Source organism: Eptatretus burgeri, chromosome 6, assembly GCF_056783735.1.
Source record: "Eptatretus burgeri isolate ZD-2024b chromosome 6, Ebu_testis_v1, whole genome shotgun sequence".
Classification (NCBI taxonomy): domain Eukaryota; kingdom Metazoa; phylum Chordata; class Myxini; order Myxiniformes; family Myxinidae; genus Eptatretus; species Eptatretus burgeri.
Genome location: NC_140966.1, coordinates 26,040,075 through 26,062,227, shown reverse-complemented (window position 1 = coordinate 26,062,227; position 22,153 = coordinate 26,040,075). Strand labels below are relative to the sequence as shown.

Genomic DNA, 22,153 nt, shown 5'->3' with positions numbered 1-22,153 from the left:
CCAGGCACTGTCCACGAGGCCCGCGGGTTGCGGGGCCATCGCCGCTCCGCGTCTCATCACCAGACGGGTAGGCCCGACCCGGTCTCGGCCTCAGGCCGCCTCATTCTTGAGGTATTTCTTTTCCTTGGTTTTGGGTATGTGTTGTCGGCGCCGTCTGTGAAGTAGAATTGTATAAGTGTTGCCGTGTGCTCGGTAGTCGGTATTAGCTCTGCACTGTGTTTTCACTTTTATGTTTGCTTTTTGTGTAAATGGAATTGTGTTTTCTTTTTTTGTGTGCATTTGGTGGAATTGTATTTGTGTGCTTTCCGTTCGTCGCGAATAAATGTGCTTTATTGTTGAACTGTTCTCCCGCTTCGCTTCGTCTTTTCCTCCATTGAATCCCCATCTTGCTTCACGTAAAGGGTTGGTAGTGGGCTGAATACGCCCGATAATTAATCGAACCGTCGAGGTCGACGATAACACCGCTCGGTTATTCTGATAGTACGGAACGGGTCGCTTAAGTGGCCCGTGTCCGAAGTCGACCTGCGGCGAGGTGCGATCGCCCGGTCTACCCTCCGCGTGGGTACTTAGGTAGGTCGAATTTGGCGAGCAACCCTATCCCACGCGGGGGCTGATTGGCTCGATCGCGGTGAGACCGAAAGGTCCACCCGTGACTGGTTCCCGGCGTTAGTCCGAGAGGGTCACGACTGGATTGTCCGTCCGGTGGGCGACGTGCCGCGATTCGAGTTACGTGGCCGTCGCACGCCGGCGGGCGCGAAAACCGCAACACTGGTGTCAGGTCGTGCGATACAAATTCATCGCCCTCCTCTCGGCACTGGTATCGGAGAACAGGAAAACAGGCTCTCCTGTCTCCGGCTAAATTCACGGGAATCGGTCCAGGGGTGAGAGAAGCGACCCCCGATTCCCTCCAAATTACGAGCGAGCAAATTAACCCTTTAGGAGAAGCAAGATGGCGTCTCAAGGCGAGCGGGAGCCGGGGGTATTAGAAATGGATGTAGAATGTGTAGAATCCATGGTCCAGGATGGAATCCCCGAGCAGGAAATGTTGATTGTGCAGGAACACGGACTCGCCCAACTGAACCCAGGGCCCGAGGTGGGTGCGGCAGCGGCCGCGGTGTATGACACCTCCCCCCCCCCTCTCCACCAAGACCCTTCCCCAACCCTTGCCGAAACGGCTCAGCTGAGTGCATCCAACATGGCCCAGCTATGCGCCATGCTGGCGGCAATGAACGAAAAGATGAATGCGAAAATGATCGAAAAGATGGAAGCGAATATGAAAAACGAAATGAAAGGCATGAACGAACAAATGAACGAAAAGATGGATACAAATACAAATGAAGTGAAAACGACGATGGATGCGAATACACAGCAAATGAGGGAAGAAATGAAAGAGCTGCGGGGTGAGACGCAGAACATGGGAATGAGCCTAAAAGGAAGCTTGGAAGAACTAAAAAACGAAATGAAAAAGGAAGTCGACACGATACGAGCGGAGGTGACCGGGTTAAAAGAGAAAGTAAAAGGAGTGGGAGTCGCAATGGAAGAAAGTAAACAAGAGAGGGTAAACGAAATAAAGACGGTGGTTGGAAAAATAGACAAAGTAGGAAAAGGATTGGGAGAAGTAAAACAGGGACAAGACCAAATAAAGGAGGAAATAGGGAGGAACACGACGGCGATAGAGGAATTAAAAAGAGAACAAGGGAAAATAAAGGAGGGATTGGGAGCCGTGAAGGAGGACTGTGAGAAAAGACATCGGGAAATGACAGACAAAGTTGAAAACCTGCGAAAGGAGGTAAAAGCGGAGACACAGAAAGGATTAAAAAAGGTGGCGGAGGAATGTAGAAAGAGACATGAGGAGGTAATTAATGAAATGGAGCGGAAAGCCGGAGAAAAGACAGAGGAACTGGGGGAACAGATAGGAAAAAACCGGGGCGAGACAGAAGAGCAGTTTAGGACAACGAGGGAGGAAATATCCAAGACAAATAAGATGGTGACACAGGTACAAGGGGAGGTGGAGCAAATAAGAGAAAAAGTCGGGGAACTGTCGTTAGGAACGATAGGGGAGGAAATAAATGGGGTAATAAAGGGGAAAATGGAGGAAATGGAGAAGAGACTGACGGATAGGGTGGAGGCCCGGTGTGAGAAGCAGGGTGGCCTCCTTCGGGAACAGGGGGAGAGGATATACTCCCTCGAGGCGGATCGTGCCCAGGTGGGGCCGGTGTCACAGGGCGGAGCAGGAGGCTTGCCCGATGCGGGGGTGAGCATGCCAAGCTTGGGGAGGGTAGAGACCGCGGGGTCTTTTGGCCTAATGGCGGTACCCAGAATGACTGTTCTAGGGGGTGTGCGGAGTGTGAGTCCAATGGCTTGGGAGAGTAAGCGGGACGACGCGGGGCACGGACAGACGCAGACAAGGGTGGTGGAGCCCCCGGGCAAATGGCTCGGACCCTGCGGGAGTGAGGCACCGTTGGGACTGGGGAGGTACACTCCTCCCGGAGTCCCTAGGGAACGGGAGGAGACCTCGAAACAACCGAGGGTGCCGCTACCCCCGTACGATGGCAAGACGGACTTGAGGGCATATATGGCCCAGTTCCAGTGTGTTGCCAGAGGCAATGGCTGGAACGAGGTGCAGGGTGTGGCACAACTCACAGCGGCCCTGCGTGGCGTGGCTTTGGAAGTCCTGACCACGGTACCCAGTGAGGGGGCGACCCTGGAGGATCTCCATTCGGCCCTAAAAAACCGATTTGGCATGGACCAGCAGAGCGAGCTTTTTAAAGCTCAGCTCAACGGGCGCAAACGACGTCCCCAGGAATCGCTGGGAGAATTGGCACATGACATTCGCCGCTTGGTGGGGATCGCGCACACCAACATGCCACCGGAGTACCGGGAGGAGATTGCCCTGGACCATTTCCTTCGAGCAATAGGGGGCACCGATGTCGGAGCATTGCTCACCGTATGGCGCCCGGACAACCTCCAGAAGGCGGCTGATACTGCTGCCTGCTGGGAGGCAGCCAGAACGCCATTGGGAGGGGCTGGGCGCCACGCGGTGGCAGTCCGACAGGTGGACCCCGTGCACGACAGTGCGCTGGGAGCCGGGGCAACCCTGGGCGACCAAGCGCGAATGGAAAGGATGGTGCAGGGCATGTTCGACCGCCGGTTCGGGAGACCTGTGGAGAGGCGGTCGGGCCCGGGAAGGGCGGGAGATGGGCCATCGGGGGTACCCCAATTCGGAATGGAGGGGGTATAATTCGGCGTACTGGAGGCAAACACCTTACCAGAAGAGGTGTTATAATTGTGGCGCAGGGGACCACCTGCAGCGGAGGTGCAACGCCCCGCGCAGGGAAAGGCCCCCGCGAAGAGAAGAGCCACGGCCCCCTAGACCACCAACTCCGCCCCGGGTCAATAGGGATAGCCAGGCCCAACCATCCCCCCACCAGTCCCCGGGAAACTAAGAAGTGCCGAACATGTAGGGCCGTGTTCGGCAGACTCAGACGGAGAAGAGCCCTCAGAACTGCGACAGGTCATCAGTTGTGGCCAAATTGGCAAAGGTAGCTTAACAATTCGGTGCAAGATTGCCGGCGTAGGGGTAGACGCCGTGGTGGACACAGGAGCAAGCGCCACGATCATCAGCCCTGTGGTCCTTGATTCGAGTGTAGACGGTTGGGATGAGATCCACCGTCTGCAAAACCATAGTTTGCAGCTAGCTACCGGGGCAACGGCCCCTATCATAGGACGTGGTTTCGTGTCGTTTAAATTGGGCACTGTGAAAACCAAGATAGAGGTTTGGGTGGCTGAGGTGTACGACCCATGTCTAATAGGGTTGGATGTGCTGACGGCCGGTGGTTGTAAGATCGACTTGGGCCGGGGGGTCATGCAGTTGGGTGGTGAGGAGTTGCCGTTAGGAGGCGTGAGCACGGATGAGAGGGTGGAGCTGGAGGCTCCTGACTCCGTGGTCATTCCCCCGGGTGCCGAGGCGGTGGTCCCGGCCCGGTGGCGAGCACCCCCAACGTGGCAGGGCCGTCAACCCCGGGCTTAGTCGTGGGCCGCACCCTGGTAAGTACCGACGGGCCAGTAGTGCCCGTACGGGTGATAAATGTTAGCACGGAACCACGCACTATCAGGAAGGGCACGAAGGTGGCAGATTGCATCCCAGTAAAAGAGGTCGCAGAGCTGAGGGACGATAACGTCGAGCCGGACCGGCCCCAGAAGGAGTCTCCAGACTCGATTAGGAATTGGCCCGGTCCCATTTGTGAGATGGTAAATCGGAGTAGTGTAGATTTGGAGGAGGCCCAGCGGGAGGCCTTATACAAGCTGGTCGACCGACACATCGGGATCTTCTCCTTGTCACCCGAGGATATTGGACGTACGGGCCTGGTGCAACATCAGATCCACACCAATGGGGCCCGGCCTGTCCGTCAGCCTGCTCGAAGGCTCCCATGGAGCAAAAGAGAGGAGGCTGATGAACAGGTTGAAAAGATGCTCAATGCAGGTGTCATCGAGCCCTCGGGAAGTCCTTGGATGTCACCAGTTGTGCTGGTTAAAAAGAAGGATGGGACCACGCGTTTCTGTGTGGACTATCGCCAGCTGAACAACGTGACACTCAAAGACTCCTATCCCCTGCCTAGAATTGACGATACCCTCGACGCCGTTGCAGGCTCTAAATGGTTCTCAACTTTGGACCTCAAGAGTGGGTATTGGCAGGTGGAGATGGATAAGACGGGGAAGGAGAAAACGGCATTTTCCACAGGGAAGGGACTGTATCAGTTCACTGTGATGCCGTTCGGTTTGTGTAACGCCCCGCCACCTTTGAGAGACTGATGGAGCGTGTACTCGGCGGCATGCCGTGGCAGTCATGCCTGGTGTATCTGGATGACGTCCTGGTACACGCTAAAACATTCACCCAGGAGATAGCCAATTTGGACCAGGTGTTTGGGCACCTCAGGCAGGCAGGGCTGAAATTGAGCCCAGAGAAATGCACTTTGTTCGCGACAGAGGTGGCCTATCTCGGACACGTGATAGGCCGCGAGGGGGTGAAGACCGACCCCGGAAAAATTACAGCGGTAGAGGAGTGGCCCGTACCTACAACTGTCAAACAGGTGCGGGGCTTTTTGGGACTTTGCTCCTACTACCGGCGTTTCGTGGCAAACTTTGCGGAGATAGCCAGGCCCCTTCACCGGTTGACGGAGAAGGGGTTGAGATTTAATTGGACGGAGGAGTGCCAGGAGGCCTTCCTCAAATTAAAGGGGTGTTTGACATCCGCACCTGTTTTAGCGTACCCCACCGATGACGGGATGTATACCCTGGACACGGATGCAAGCCAGGAAGGATTGGGAGCAGTCTTGTCTCAGACACAGGGGGCGTGGAAAGAGTGATCGCGTATTACAGTCGGGCCATGAGTAAGCCCGAACGAAATTATTGCGTAACTCGTAAGGAACTATTGGCTATGCTGTCTGCCGTGAGCCATTTCCACCCGTACTTGTACGGGAGGAAATTTTTGGTTCGAACTGACCATTCCTCCTTGCAATGGCTCTTACGGTTCAAGGAACCGGAGGGCCAAATTGCAAGGTGGTTGGAAAAATTGCAGCAGTACGATTTCAGTGTGGTCCATAGAGCCGGTAAGGCTCATGGGAATGCCGATGCGCTCTCTCGACGCCCCTGTCTGAGGGAAAACTGCAAATATTGTACGAGACATGAGGAGAGGGACCAATTGGCAGACGCCTCCCCGAAACTCCCAGTCCGTGCGGCCCAGATGGTAGGCCCAACTTTGCCACTAACCGCAGGAGAGGAATTTGGTGGATTGGCATGGAGCACGGCCCAGCGGGAAGACCCCGTGCTAGGGCCAGTGTACAAATGGGTCCAGGAAAACAGGAGGCCCAGTGGGGAGGAAATCGCCCCATTCGGGGCGCGAACAAAGGCATACTGGGCTCAGTGGAGGACCCTAGAAATGAGGGACAACATCTTGTATCGCAAGTGGGTGGAGATTCCTTCTGAACAAACTTCTTGGCTGGTGATAGTCCCTGATGGGTTTAAGACCCAAATTTTGAAACAGGTGCACGGTACCCGCGCCGGCGGCCATTTGGGCAGGACCAAAACAAAATCTCGGGCCCGCCGGCGGTTCTATTGGGTTAACATGGGGCGCGATGTACAGGACTGGTGTCGAGCATGCGACGCCTGTACTGCAAAAAAGGGACCGCCACAGAGGATGAGGGCCCCACTCCAACTACATCAGGTTGGGGCTCCCCTGGAGCGAGTGGCCATGGACATTTTGGGACCACTGCCCCCACTCGCCAGGGTAATAAGTACGTCCTCGTAATTATGGACTATTTCACCAAATGGCCAGAAGCCTTTGCCCTTCCCAGCCAGGAAGCAGGGGTTGTGGCCAAGGCCTTCGTAGAAGGATTCACATGCCGGTATGGGATTCCGCAGGAGCTGCACACGGACCAGGGACGAAATTTTGAGAGTGGATTACTAAAAGAGGTGTGCAGGCTCCTGGAAATTCGAAAAACACGGACAACGCCCCTGAGACCACAGTCTGATGGCATGGTGGAGAGGTTCAACAGGACCCTGGTCCAACAGTTGGCCCTCTTCACCGCCACTAACCAGGAGGACTGGGACGAACACCTTCCGTACCTCCTGATGGCCTATCGCGCGTCCCAGCACGGGTCTACCGCATGTAGTCCGGCGCTGTTGATGTATGGACGGGAGCTGAGAAGCCCCGTCGATTTATTGTGCGGTCCGACGCCTGAGCGGCTTGATAGGCCCCCGGGGGAGGGCTATGCCCGTCGGTTGGAGGAGGGCTTGGAGAAGGTCCACGCCTTCGCACGACACCAGCTCCAACAGGCGGGCATAAAAATGAAGCGCAGGTACGACCACCGGAGCCAGGTGAGCAAATACCCACCGGGGGCAAAGATTTGGTTCTTTAACCCCCGGCGAAGGAAGGGCAGATGCCCGAAGCTCACCTCACCTTGGCAGGGCCCGGGGGTTGTCCTGGCGCAAGTCAGTGACGTGGTCCTAAAAATTAAAATGGGACCACGAGCCCTCCCTCGGATCGTCCACGCGGACCGCCTGAGGCCTTACAAGGGCGACCTTACGCCCTCATGGATATGTCTTGCCGGAGGAGTCGGTGCTGGAACAGCCGCTCCCGCAGAGGCGCAGGGCTCTCAGAGTCTTGCGACGAGTTCACGAGCCCAGTAGGAAGGGAGGAAATTCCCCCCCTGGGAAATTGATTAATGGGATTATTTGGAGACAGTGACTGACAGTGAATGTGTAGAGTTGACGTAGTTTAGCTACGTAGGTTAAAAGGAACGTGCTTTAGTTTAAGGGACGACGTGGGAGCACGAGTTAGTTAGGGGATGTAGTTAGAAGGATGGCAGAGTTCAGCGGTGTGTGTGTTGAAGAGTTGAGAGGTGAGTACATGATGAGTGAGTGAGGCCAGCGGGTCTGTGTGAGTGGAGCGAATGGGGAATGCATGGTGCGATGAGTGATTGGGGGGAGGAGTGACTCCCACCCAAGGGACCCCGGGGTCAGAGTAAAGTGAGTTAGCTGGGTTAGTCAAATTGAAAAATGGAGGTCGTTTTGCTGTTGGTGGGAAAGTAGGCTCGAGACCCATTTGGAGGGGTGCAGGAGCCCTGTTGACGGGCTTGGGAGCGTGGCTGCGAAAGGTGAGTATCGCTGAGTGGGTACCCCGGGCACCAGGCTAGTCGGCCGCGGTAGGCCAAGGGCCCATGGGGGGCCGGGATAGAGTAGTGGGCACGGGTGCGCCTGCTTGGTGCGGGGGCCCGGGGCGCCATTAGCCGCGTGGGCAGTGTTGTGGGCACGGGTGACCCTCGGAAAGGGGCCCGGGAGGCCGGCCTGCCACGTGTGCGTTTCAGGGGAGGTGCCATGGGGGGCACTCCCCGGTGTTAGGGAGCTGGTAGGCTCGGAGGCAGTGTAGTGCCCGGGGGTGCCATAGCGGGAGAATCGGCAGAGGGTCGTGCCTGCCTAAGGGAGCCACGTGTCCCAGCCAGGAGACCGTGTGAGTGCACGGAGAGAAAATTGGGGGGTGAGGCCCGAAATTGTGAGGACACCAACACAGGCGACGGGAATCTGGGTTGTTAGAACCAATAGTTTAAGCGAGAGGCGCTTGTTGAAAGCCCCGGGGTAGTTTAACAGTTAAATGGTTAGGGTAGATTAGGAGATGTACCCCTCCGCACCATCCATCCCCTCGCTGTCGTTGTGGGCCGCTGGACCCACTTTGGGTTAGATCGCCGAACTCTGGGGAGGCCATTCTGAGGCTTCGTTGGGCCTCGACACAGGACGTTAGCTCTCCCTTATTCCCCTCCGGGAAGGGAACGTAGGGGTTGGGAGTAGGCTAGGTGACAGGATAGGTGAGCCGAACAAGGACGATAAAGGGGGTTAGGGGACGATTTATAGTGGGGGAGTAAAAATAAAAACAACAGAAAAAAATTAAGTTGGGGCTAAATTGGGGTTTGACAAATTAAGGGAGTGGGTATGTACAGTGACAGGCAAAGGCGATAGGTTGGGAGGGAGACAGGTAGGTAGGTCCGAGCCCGCCTTCCAAGTGGCCAGCACCACCACACTCCCTCCACCAACCTCCACTGAACGGCAAGAGCTGGCCAACTTCATCGGCTGGCCGTGTTTTGCTTCAAGGCGGAGGCCGGCCAACTTCATCGGCAGCTGTTGTTTTGCTGCAAGGCCTGTGCCATCGGCTGGCCGTGTTTTGCTTCAAGGCCTGTGCCGGCCAGTTCATCTGCCGGCTGTGTTTGCCTGCAGCGGCCTTCTTCTGTGGGCTGTGTTTGCCTGCTGCCTTTGCCATGCCATGCCCACTGCCCACATTCACCAGCCCCGTTCAAATTTTGCTTTGCCCCCCCCCCCCTGTTCATTTCCATGTGCGCCAGGATCAAAGCAACAGTTTGCAAGCTGCGAGAACTGCCCTGTTGGCAGCTACAACACGGGCCTGCAGTGGCAGCCTGTGCACCGTGTTTTGCGTCCATCCATTCATCCATTCATTCTTTGTGCTCATTGCATGTGCCACTTGAGCTGGCACGGAGACTACGTTTGTGCGGCCCATGCACCGTTGTGGTTCACTGCATTCAGTTCAAACCGTGCATCCATCCATTCGTTGTGTTCATTGCGTGTGCCACTTGAGCTGGCACGGAGACTACATTTGTGCAGCCCATGCACCGTTGTGGTTCACTGCGTTCAGTTCGAAAGGGAAGGCCTTGGACTGCGTGTGAGCAGCCAGCCACGTTCCCTGTCACCTGCATTGTTTGAGTCAGAGACTGCATGCGGGCAGCCTGGCTCCCTGCTAACTGCTTTCTTTTTGCAGAGTTCATTGATCCTGGGCCATGGTTTAGTGTAAAATTTGTAAGTTAAGCTTAAGATGTACTGTACATATGAGTGCGCCCCCGGCATGTATGTCTTAGCGCCGGCAATTTTATTTAAGTCGTCCGTGTGAGTGAGTTTGTTTAGGTAGTTACGCAGCCCTCAGGTTATTTATTTTGGGGACACGAATACCATGAATGTCGCACTCAGGGATCCGTAGGTAAAATGTACTAGGGGAAAACTACACATGATGGCACACGAAAATTTGACGACTCGGGACGAGTCTGTAAAAAGGGAAGGGGGTAGTGTTGTGGTTACCAGATTCGCAAACCACCATTCAGGTCCCTTAGGTGAGGTATCTCGGTAAGTACATGTGTAGTTAGGCCCAAACCCGTTGTCTAGTGGGAATACATGTCATTTATACGTGCTGCGACTCTTCAGGATAGCCGTTTTTCTTTTACTATCTTTATTTTGGACCAACCGCTATGATTACCACCACAACCACAACATCAACCACCAACCACAACGCCGCTTCACCACAACCGCCACGACCTTCACGCACACCTCACAACCGTAGCATCGCCACCGTTCTTGCCCCGCTGTGGGTACCGGTGTTGGACTCATGCAGAACGCGCGTCGAACAGCGTGTACAAAATCACGGATTTTGTGCTTCAAAAACGGATCAAAAACGACACGCCCACTTTTTGCCGTCCAATCGGTGAGCGAGGGGCGATTTGGCCCCGCCTCCAGAACGATCGATATATGCAAATTTGTGGATCAAAAAGCCTTCACGCCCACTTTTTCTCGGGCCAATGGGGAGCGAGGTGAAAGGTCAAAGGGAGGGGGTCAAAGGCGAAGTTACGGGGGGATAAAAGGACGGTGTTCGTCAGAACGAGAAGGAGTCGCAAAGGAGAACGAGAAGGAGTCGAGAACGAGAAGGAGTCGGAACGGAGGGGACGAGTGTGGAAGACTGGAGCCCGAAGCCTGCAGTGGCTGGAGAAGCTGAAGAGAGTCGGACGAGGGGGTGCTCGCGTCGGTGCCAGGAGCTGCACGCCCGAGGGAGGCTGGCAGCGCGACCTGGCCGAGGTGGAGACGCACACCAGGGATAATAAAGATCCTCTATACCCCGAGCATCAGCAACCCCCTCCTGTTTCCCCCCGCGCTGAGATAGTGCGACCAAGGGGGCCCCGTTCCCACCCCCTGCCAGGCACTGTCCACGAGGCCCGCGGGTTGCGGGGCCATCGCCGCTCCGCGTCTCATCACCAGACGGGTAGGCCCGACCCGGTCTCGGCCTCAGGCCGCCTCATTCTTGAGGTATTTCTTTTCCTTGGTTTTGGGTATGTGTTGTCGGCGCCGTCTGTGAAGTAGAATTGTATAAGTGTTGCCGTGTGCTCGGTAGTCGGTATTAGCTCTGCACTGTGTTTTCACTTTTATGTTTGCTTTTTGTGTAAATGGAATTGTGTTTTCTTTTTTGTGTGCATTTGGTGGAATTGTATTTGTGTGCTTTCCGTTCGTCGCGAATAAATGTGCTTTATTGTTGAACTGTTCTCCCGCTTCGCTTCGTCTTTTCCTCCATTGAATCCCCATCTTGCTTCACGTAAAGGGTTGGTAGTGGGCTGAATACGCCCGATAATTAATCGAACCGTCGAGGTCGACGATAACACCGCTCGGTTATTCTGATAGTACGGAACGGGTCGCTTAAGTGGCCCGTGTCCGAAGTCGACCTGCGGCGAGGTGCGATCGCCCGGTCTACCCTCCGCGTGGGTACTTAGGTAGGTCGAATTTGGCGAGCAACCCTATCCCACGCGGGGGCTGATTGGCTCGATCGCGGTGAGACCGAAAGGTCCACCCGTGACTGGTTCCCGGCGTTAGTCCGAGAGGGTCACGACTGGATTGTCCGTCCGGTGGGCGACGTGCCGCGATTCGAGTTACGTGGCCGTCGCACGCCGGCGGGCGCGAAAACCGCAACAATATATATATATATATATATATATATATATATATATATATATATATATATATATATATATATATATATATATATATATATATATATATATATATATATATATATATATATATATATATATATATATACATATGCATATGAAATGTTTCATTTTGTTTTTTGATGAATATACTATTATATTGTATTGCATTGCATTTTGCTGTCCTAACATTTTCCACTGTCTCAATCAAGATATCTCAATCAATTTGCTTAATCAGATGTATGACCATAAATTAATAGCGAACGCAGTGAGCTTCATACATAACACGTGCACGTGAGAGAATAGGAAACAACAACAACAACAACACAATAGCCTGGCTATTTGGAATCCGTGTCATTAGGTATGACCTTTTGCTTCCGGTTGTTGTTAAACACTGTGCGGTGTATAAACACGATTGGGTTTTATTTCTGTCTTGTGAATATTACTTAATGCGTGCACATGAGAGGATAGGAAACAACAAAAACAACACCATACCCTGGCAATTGTGAATCCGTGTCGTTGGTTATGACCCTTTTGCTTCCGTTTTTATTTTGTTTCTGTTTTTTTTTTATTTGTTTCTGGTTTTTGTCATGGGGAATGATGCATGCCGGGAGATCATGACCGGAAGTGTTTATTCATTTATTCAATTATTTTTTTCCCAGAGTTAATTTTATACTTCCGAAAGTGATTTTTTTTCATGACAGGAAGTGTTTATTTAGTATTTAACATTACCGGGAGTGATTTTGAAACTCTTTCTGGAACTTTTCATTCCTTTTATTCTTGACCAGAAGTGATCGTTTATTTATTTATTTATTCAATTATTTTTTTCCCAAACTTAATTTTAATAAAGATATCTCCCGCATCATCAAAAAAATATTTTTTAATTGTGATTAACATTATTTGATCGCTGATCCCGAATACAGGCCGAAGTAACTGGAAATTGCGTCAAAATCATCAGCTGTGCGGCGATTACATGTACCACGGTATAGTTGGCAAGTGTACAGTTGTGAACAAGTTTTATGTAAAGTCAGAAGCGAATGCAATAAGAATTCTATGTTCGCTTCTCGGCTTTGCCTATTCCATATTAGAATACGCCACACTACTTTATGCCATTGTTGTATAAAAGTCAACATAACAAATGGAGAAAAAAAATCTTGTAATTTTGATTGTTGACGGGGAGGAGCACAGAGACTGGAATTTGGGAAAAATGATGACTTCAATTTTGCAATCATTATTTGATTGGACATTATTTTGTCATCACAATGTAGCTTTGCACTTTCAAAATAAAACACATTGTAAAAATCCCTTCTTTTGTAGCATTTCATTGAATGGTAAAATAGCAGCTCCAATAATTATTCACATTACTGTGATCAGCATACCTGGGCTTGTGTTAGTTTTGTGAGTAATTCATTCTCTTTGGTGTGTGTGTGTGTGTGTGTGTGTGTGTGTGTGTGTGTGTGTGTGTGTGTGTGTGTGTGTGTGTGTGTGTGTGTGTGTGTGTGTGTGTGTGTGTGTGTGTGTGTGTGTGTCAGCCCAGCGGGAAGGCACCGCTGCTTCCTGAAGTTTATTGCATCCTCAGCCGCCTTGGATGTTTCGCACTGTTCTCGAAGGTGAGTGGAGTTGTGACAAATTTAAAAAAAAAAAATCTGTGATGTGTTAATGTTGATTACATTGGCTGTTGAGCAATGCATGACATAATCCATTACAGTAACATAACAGATTATTTTGGTTACATTTTGGATTTTTGGAAAAATAAAAAACAAACACCTGTGCTTTAGTTGTTAGCTCGCCTGTTCGAAGAACAGAGAGCGATAGCGATACCCCCGGCATGAGCATGAGCCTCAGCGTCAGCGTCAGCGTGAGCGTGAAAATGTTAAAGTTTTTGGTGCAAGTTATTTCCTTTGTAATGTTTTTATCTACCACACTATTTTTTTACTGATTACAATGTACATATATTGCTTTAAAATTATTTGAATCAGCAGGCCTTGCATTTTCAAAATCGGGTGGGGCTGATAAATCGGCCTTGTCATGTGGGGTGAGGGGGCTGATTTTTGCCCATGGGGCTGATTTTAAAATTGCTTCAAAATCTTGTGAATTAGTTTTTCTAAATTGTTTTAACATGTGGTCCAAATTGACCAATGTCTGTACAAACTGAACTGCCAAAGAATCTGAATAAACTGAGCCTAATCCTAACTATGTAATTTCAAAATGTACCTTAAACGGCCCTTCTTGGGGCCAAACACAAAGTTCTGAGAAACAGAACTTTCTGCTCAAGCACAGTACTTTCCCACAATCCTTTTCATTAAAAAGTATTAGAACTAAGTTGTCTTTGTTGTTGTGGATTATTACCTGTAATGACAAATGTTCTGACAATTTGCATGAATGATGTGCCGGTACAATACATTACATGTATGCCATTGAACTGGGACCATTCAAGTATTACGTAAACAAGTCCAACCCATTTCTCCCCCTGGACTAGCCCACTCTGTTCAACATATACATGGGGATAAATCTTGACTTTTCACTGCCATTACCTTGTCATGTTGGTTGTACTTGAATGTCCACACCTGGATCCACCAGTAACATAGTAATAATGTCAAAAGATTTATTCTCGTAACAAATTTAAAACTTTATTCGCTGCAAAGCTGAATGACCAAAACAAAAATCTGAAGTCGCAAATTTAATGAGTTTATTGATGCATTCCTGTCTCAACAAAACTAATTTATCTGCAAGTATCTCTCTCTCCAGTCCAATAACATAACAGATACATGTGTTGAGTACATTCTGCCAAATACTAATTAACTTTAGTAGGTTTAGTATTGATGTAAATCTTCAGGCAGAAACCCCCAAAAGTCACTATCATCAGACTCATCAGATAATTGTGAAAGAGATTCATCCCCTGAGCTACCTGAAGATAAGTCCAACACAACAGTATTCTCATCATCTGTGGAGATGGCTTCAACCATGTCATTGTCCGTTTCTCACGTCCAAAAGGAGACCAATGGTGTTAAACAAAGGTGTTTTGTTTTGCCATACAGGTAATCTTAGTTTTTTTTTTCTTTTTCCTTTAAAAAAAAAAAAATAAATAATTTTTTTTTTTTCACAGCTTAATTTTACGGGGCCGATAAAAAGACCCCCTGAAAATCGACCACCGGGTCGATCACGGGGGCGAGGCCGATCGGCCCCGTCAAAATGCAAGCCATGGATCAGACTTCACTGCAATGCTTTATAAAAAATATTATTAGACGTCTTTTAAAAACGATAAATGTATAAACAGGTGAGCATTGGGTGGCTTTGACACCAACTCTCTGGTTAGGTCATCTCTATCATCTCAGTAGAGATGACCTAATAAAGCCAGTCTCGAAGTCTGTCTGCCCGTCCGTCCGTCCACAATCAAACCAAGTGGAGACAAATAACCAATAGTGGAATGTATAGAGGTCGATGAGACATGCACAACGATATAACTTTCAAGGTCGTCCAGTGTCGAGGTCAACGTCACGAGGCTGTCAAAGTTGCGAAAATCATCGATTTCAAATCATATCTCCTCCCTCATTTATCAAGAGAGATCAAATGTTATTAGTTATTCAGATACTACGGACTATTATCTAGAACAACACGAGCCATTTTTTTGAAATTTGCTTTCGTTCCGATTTTATAACCCTTCAAACTTCGCTCTGATTCTTACATGTCCGGTGCTAATTTGAAGTGGTCATCAGGAGGCCTGCACCAATCTTTGAAGATGCTCCGGATCCTGCGCAAATTTTTGCATATTTTTGCCCCCGTATGGGCCGTTCATAAAGTACATACAAAAATGAGGGGGGTGGGTGGTTTAAAGCCCGCGTACGGGCTGCATACAGGGGTGGGTGGCTGGTATGACGGCTGCATACATACTTTATGAAAGTGGTGTCGGATTACATGAAAGCGTTTCAGAAGATGAAGGTGAGCCTGTCGTCATCGCGAGGGGGAAAAATATCCCCGTTCACAGGAACATTTTTGACGTGATGTTGAATCCGTGGACATCAATAATTGTTCCATATTACTGTATTACCGTAGTTAATAATTACTGATGCATTTGAGATAAACCTACAGGTCGTTGTAATCTTCAAGTATTGTGATGTGATATGAGACGCATATGGGGGTGGGTGGGTGGTCACTAGCCTGCATACAGAGGGGGGTGAGTGGTTTTGAAACCCGGAAGTAGAGCATACGTACTTTATGAACTGCCCCTATTCCAGTCTGGCACAGAGTTACTTTCGACCTCTGGCAGAGATGACCTGCATTCCCGCTCGGGGGTATTTTTTTATTATATAGCTTTTGTACTTGAGGTAATAATCTTACTACTTATCTGTGACACATACATTTCATGTGTTATACGAAACTTAGCATCAACTTACTTTGGAATATTAATTTAATAATAATATGATATCAGCAGGTCTCGGGGTTTGGGTGGGGAGAGAAAGGGTTCCAGTAGAACTGATCACCTCTTTGACACCAACTAATTTTCAATGATATTTCCTTCATGTCTCCCATTATTATACAGTACAATAATTATCTGTTCATCAATAAATCACTTCAACTTGTTCAAGAAATTCAATTTATTGCTATGCACCTTTTTATGATGCAAATTAATTTTTAGACTTTTTTTTTTTTGATCGGAACATTTTTTAATTTCATTGCAAATCCACCCCACCTCCTTAAATCTATTAATTTTTTGACTTCAGTGCAAATTCACCCCATCTTAAATGTACCTCTTCCTAACTCCTCCCCTGTTAAACCCCCTCCTTACTCCTCCTATCTTGCCCCCCCATCCTCCCTCCTCTTTTAGTACCTCTCCACTGCCCTCTGCTTTACTAACAGCTCCTCTGGTATCCCAAACTGTGTGTTTTCAAACGTCTGTGGGCTCAATTCCAACTTCACAAATATCTTGCTCTCTCATTCAGTACACTCCTCAACATCTCAAACATGCTCATTCTTTCCTCTCATCACACCTTCCCCTCTTCCCACCCCCTCAAATCTTGTTCCACCCCCATCCATTCCCATCTTTACAATACCACTATCCAGTCTCATCCTTCCCCTCTCCCTAACCCTGCCTTCTCCCTCCTCCCCCATGGCAGTGCCTGCTCTTGTCATCTCCCCACCCTCTCAAAGCTTCCTTCTCACCCCTTCCTCTCAAATGAGCTACCTCTCCCCTCTTCAAAGCAAACTTTACTCTTCCCCCTCCAAGCTTCCACCTCACGTTTTTCAAAATCTGCCCTCACACCTTTTTCCCTCAATACTCTCCCCTCACCATTCTCCCTCAAATCTCTCCCCTTGCACTTCCCCCTCACTCCACCTTCTCAAAGCTGCCCCTCCTCACATCCACAAAGCTGCCTCCTTCTCCCACCCTCTCTCTTCCATCTCATTCCTCCACCTCTTTCAATCTCCGACTTCCCTCTACCCCCTCTCTGATTGCTCTCCACTGTGCCTCATCCCATCACCAGTGAGCCACGTCATTGTCCTCCTTCCCATCCGGCCCTCCCTCCAAGCTCTTCTGCAATCTCCTACACACTATCAACAGCTCTCACTACCTCCCCCTCTCCTCCTCGTGCTACCCCCTCCATTCCCCTGCACCCAAAGCCTCCTCCCCTCCCTCTTCCTTAACAGTGTGGACCTAAAACACCCAGGGCCTTCGCTCTAACCTGAAAGATCTCTCCATACAGGTTCCCACTGACAAACCAGACATGACCTGCTGAACATAAACTTTCCTCCTTCAAGACGTCTCTGACTCCTTACTTTCTCTCCCTGGTTACTCCCTCTTCCGGTATGATAGACCTGAGCCTCGTCCTGACAGCGGAGTTGCTATCTTTATCAAAAACTCTATTCCTCCCTCTCCATGCACTATCCTCATTCCACCACACCCCAAGAATCACATCTGGCTATGGCTTCCCCTCCGCTCCCACCTCTTGTTTATATGTGTGTTTTACCGCCAACCAAACAGTGATAACTCCATTTACATCTGACTTGCCAAAAACATGGATTAACTTTGATCCACTCATCCCAAATCTCTCTTCCTCATATATGGTGACTTCAATTGTCATCATGCCAGTTGGCTGGGTGTGGGTACCGCTCTCACCTGTCACGGCACTTGAGCAAAGGACTTCTGCGACTCATTGGGACTGACACAAATCTGTCAGATCTCGACCCGGATCTCAACCAACGGTACCCCATCTCTTCTGGATTTGATTTTGACCAATTTCCCTTCAAATCTCTGCTGTTCTTCTGCTCCAATCAGTTCATCTGACCATATGTTTGTTAAAGTGGTCATCTCTGGCTGAGATTAGAGAACTACATAGATGCCAACGAGTCTGGCATTTCACTCAGGCCAACTGGCAGGGACTTCAAGCAGCCATCAAACGTCGAGACTGGTCTCCCATTTACACTCTCTCCGACATCAACCCATCCTGGGAATTTTTTCACGTAAATTTGCACTCTCTCATGCACAGATTTATCCCATCTCGTCTTCATTTGTCATACCCTTCCTCCTGCCCATGGCACACTGAAGCTTGTGGCACGCCATTTGTCCTGAAGCAAGTTGCCTTCATCTCATGGAAGGCAAATCCGACTGAAGGCAATCTCATTTCCTTCCAGAAATCTTGGAACAAGTGTGTATCTACCCTGAGGAGAGCCAGGAAGCAATATCTTTACACTCTCAAGTCTGAACTCTCAGAACTGTCTCTCTCCTCCCAATCCTGGTGGCATCTGGTTAAGTTTGTTCCTGGTGTATGTTACCCCTCCATCCCTTCCCTTACCTCAAATGGCTGCACAGCTGATACTGCACATGAAAAGGCTGAATGGTTAAACTCTGTGTTTGCTTGTAAAGCTTGTGTCCCAAACCTATTGCTTTCTGTCCTCACCTTACTTACCCAGTTGCACCCAGCTGTTCCTGGATTCTGTGTCCCTTTCTCCTGACAAGCTGGACAGCTTGCTGTCAAACCTCGACTCTGATTCTGCAACCAGTCCAGACAACATCATCCCACATGTCCTAAAAACCTGCTCCTCTGATCTTGCTCACCCTCTCTCTATTCTATTCACCCTCTCATTTGCTCAAGGTCCTCTGCCATCTGCTTGGAAATCAGCAAATATTACCGCTCTGCATAAAAAAGGTGCAAAAACATATCCCTGCAACTACAGACCAATCAGCCTGCTACCAATAGTCATCAAGGTCATGGAATCCTTCCTCTTCTCCAATGACTTGATTTCCGATCATCAATTTGGATTCAGACGAGGCCATTCAAACCTGGACATGCTGCTGATGCTTTCCCAACAATGAATGGAAGTCCTCGATGACAGACATGAGATCAGTGCCATCTCCCTTGACATATTGCGAGCTTTTTATAGAGTCTGGTATCCCACACTGCTCACCAAACTCTCTTCTTATGGTATCCAAGGCAATCTCCATTCATAGCATGTGGACTTCCTCTCCTGTCGCAGTCAACGCGTGGCTCTTGGTGGCTTTCTCTCATCTCCTCTTCCTATCCAGGCTGGAGTTCCTCAAGGCAGTGTTCTGGGCCCTGTGGAATATTCTGGTTTTCATCAATGATCTCTCCGACTCTCTGGACAATCCTCTTCATCTCTTTGCTGATGACCCCACCCTCTGCCATACCATCTCTCATCCCTCAGATCGGCAGGCAGCAGCCTCTTTACTCTCTGCAGACCTGGATAAAATCACAAGCTGGTCAAACACTTGAAACCTTGAAACATGTCTTTCAACTCTGACAAATCTCACACTCTCACTCTGTCTCACTGAAAGGGCCATCTGGAACCCCCCCCCCCCCCACCATCTACTTTGTAAACAATCCTCTTGAAGAAGTCTTTTCACTCAGCCTTTTGGGCCTCACTTTCTGCCATGATCTTTCCTGAGAAAGCCACATTACCAAGCTGGCATCAAAAGCCAGTCGCTGACTGGGCCATCCGACGTCATGCAAAGTCCTTTCTTGGCACACCTGAGCTCCTCACCACATAGAAAGCTTTCATTTGCAGCCTGAGTACTGCTCTCCCCTCTGGGGTGGTGCTCCTGCCTCACACCTCACTTGGCTTCAAGCTTTGATACATAAGTTTGATAACTCTTGAAGCAAAAACTTAAAGTGCTTTTTGTGGTAGTTTGTGTGCAATGATTTTCTAAACTTGCAAATAACCTATCCATATGCAAAGGTTAATTCCACTACTTCTATGATGTCCCTGGCATATTTCATTACCCTCGCTGGAGGAGAGGGTATTGCATTTGGGTCCGTTTCGTTGTTTACTTGTCTGTCTGTCTGTTTGTTTGTCCGTACAGAACTTTAGTGTTTTTCTCAACAACCGCTTGTCGGATTGACACGAAATTTTTACCACAGGAGCGACTACTCATGTGGAGTGTTTTGTAATTGAAAGACATGTTCCACGTGTTGGAGCAGTTTGTGATTTTACCTAGATATGCAGTGAGCGAAGAAACTGCTGCTTGCCAGTCTGAGGGATGACGGATGGTACGGCAGAGGGCGGAGTCGTCAACAAAGAGATAAAGAGGATTTTCCAGAGAGTCGGAGAGATCATTGATGAAAACCAGAAAAATAACAGGGCCCAGAATGCTGCCTTGAGGAACTCCAGCCTGGACAGGAAGAAGAGATGACAGAACTCCATTTAGGGTCACACATTGACTGCGACAGCAGACGAAGTCTGTGGGCCATGACTGTAAATGGCCTTGGATGCCATAGGAAGAGAGTTTGGTGAGCAAGGAAGGGTGCCAAACCGTGTCAAAAGCACGCGATATGTCCAGGGATACGGCTTTGATTTCATGTCCGGCATTGAGGACCTCCATCCATTGTTGGGAGAGCAGAAGCGGCATATCCAGGGTAGAGTGACCTGGTCTGAAACCAAATTGATGATCAGAAATCAGGCCATTGGAGAAGAGGAAAGGTTTAATGTCTGAAGTGATGATGGATTCCATAACATTGCTGATGATTGGGAAAAGGCTGATTGGTGTGTCGTTGCAGGGATCTGTTTTTGCACATTTTTTATGCAGACCAGTAATGTTTTCTGATTTCCAAGCAGATGGCAGATGACCTTGCGCAAATGAGAGGGTGAATAGAACAGAGAGAGGGTGAGCAAGAGCAGATGAGCAGGTTTTTAGCATACGTGGGCTGATGGCGTCTGAACCGGTTGCAGAATCTTAGTCGAGATTTGACAGCAAGCTCTCCACTTTGTCAGATGAAAAGGACACGGAGTCCACGGACAGTTGGGTGCGACTGGGTAAGGTGGGTCCAGAAAGTGATGGGATTCGGACACAAGATTTTGATGCAAACTCCGAGTTTAGGCATTCAGCCTTTTCACGTGCGGTATCAGCAGTGCGGCCATTTTGAGGTAAGGGAGGGGATAGGATTCTGAGAGAAATAGTTTATTGGTGTTTGAGGAAGAAGGGCATGCCAGAGAAGATTGTTAGGATAGTGATGAAAATGTTTGAGTGAGCCGACGCTATGGTCAGGACAATGAATGGGGGCTCACAATATTTTAGAATGGTGGTTGGTCTACACCAAGGTTCTGCACTAAGCGCCTTTGTTTTTATAACAGTGATGGACGCACTGAGTAACAACATAGGAGATAGAGAACTGTGCAAGCTCCTGTTCACAAACAGCTTAGTCATAACTGCAGAGTCAAAGGAAGAACTGCAGAGAAGAATGCTGGAATGGCAAGAGAGCTTTGAGAGGCAGGGATTGAAGGTTAATGCTAGAAAGATAGAGGTAATGGCGTTTGGTAAGACTGGTGTGGAGAGGATCAAGATTGACACGTGGACAAATTCAAATACTTTGGTTCAACACAAAAATAAGGGAAAGGTTGTGAAGCTGAAATCCAGGATAGAGTGAGGCAGCATGGACCAAATGGAAGGATGTTAGTGGAGTCGTCTGTGATGGAAGAATACTGAGAACATTGAAGGTTAAAATCTACAAGACAGTGATTAGACCAGATATAATGTATGGTGCAGAAACATAGGTTTTGAGCAAAAGGGAGGAGAAATTGCTGGAGAGGACAGAGATGAGAATGCTTTAATGGATTTTCAGGGTATCACTATGAGAGCAATTGAGGAATGAGGAGAAACAGAAGAGAGCTGAAGTTGTGAGTATCACAGAAACGATTAGAGAGACGAGGTTATGGTGGTTTGTACATCTGATGAGGAAAAAGGATGAAGAATCAATCAAAAAAGCATGGAATGAGCCCATTCAAGGGAAAAGATCTTGAAATATGATGACAGATTAAGGTGGATGGAGATAGTGGAAAGAGATTTGAAGAGAGGATGATTGAGAGAGGAAGATACGGAGGACAGAGGGGAATGGAGAAGGTGGATCTGAATGGCCGACTCGTAACTGTTTGGCTTAAGGCACAGAGAAGAAGATGAAAACTCGTTAGTTTGACTTCAGTAGAAGAGAATGTGTTGGGGATGTTAATTATGGGTCAAATGAGGAACCATTTAAATAAATATAAATTAATTAAAGGCAGCCAGCATGGGAATACCAAAGTTAGATCTTGTTGAACAAATCTATTGGAGTTCTGTGAAGCAGTTTCTGATTGAATGGATGAGGGAAGGGCAGTGAATATATTATATCTAGACTTTAAGAAGGCATTTGATAATGTACCACATAGGAGGTTGTTAGCTAAGGTGATGGCTTGTGGAGTGGCTGGTCAGATAACTAACTGGATTGGAAATTGGCTTCATGATAGTGTCATGGCATTATTTTGCCTTTGATTAGATAATATATAAGTATGCTAGAGTTCTGCTTGATCGAGGGATTTTCGGTACCGGGTCAGCTAGAAGAAGGATAAGTGTGTGACACGGTTGC

At 49.1% G+C, this 22,153-nt stretch overlaps 1 protein-coding gene across 2 annotated transcripts in view; it reads left to right on the top strand.

Annotated features, from left to right (window-relative positions):
* The window catches only part of LOC147024422 (DENN domain-containing protein 2B-like), a 252,398-nt gene that overhangs the window by 101,701 nt on the left and 128,544 nt on the right, over positions 1-22,153 (top strand). For both annotated transcript variants that reach the window (XM_085884333.1, XM_085884331.1), the window contains exon 11: positions 12,839-12,916. In XM_085884333.1, coding sequence (XP_085740459.1) covers positions 12,839-12,916 — 78 coding nt within the window. The remainder of the gene's footprint in view (positions 1-12,838; positions 12,917-22,153) is intronic.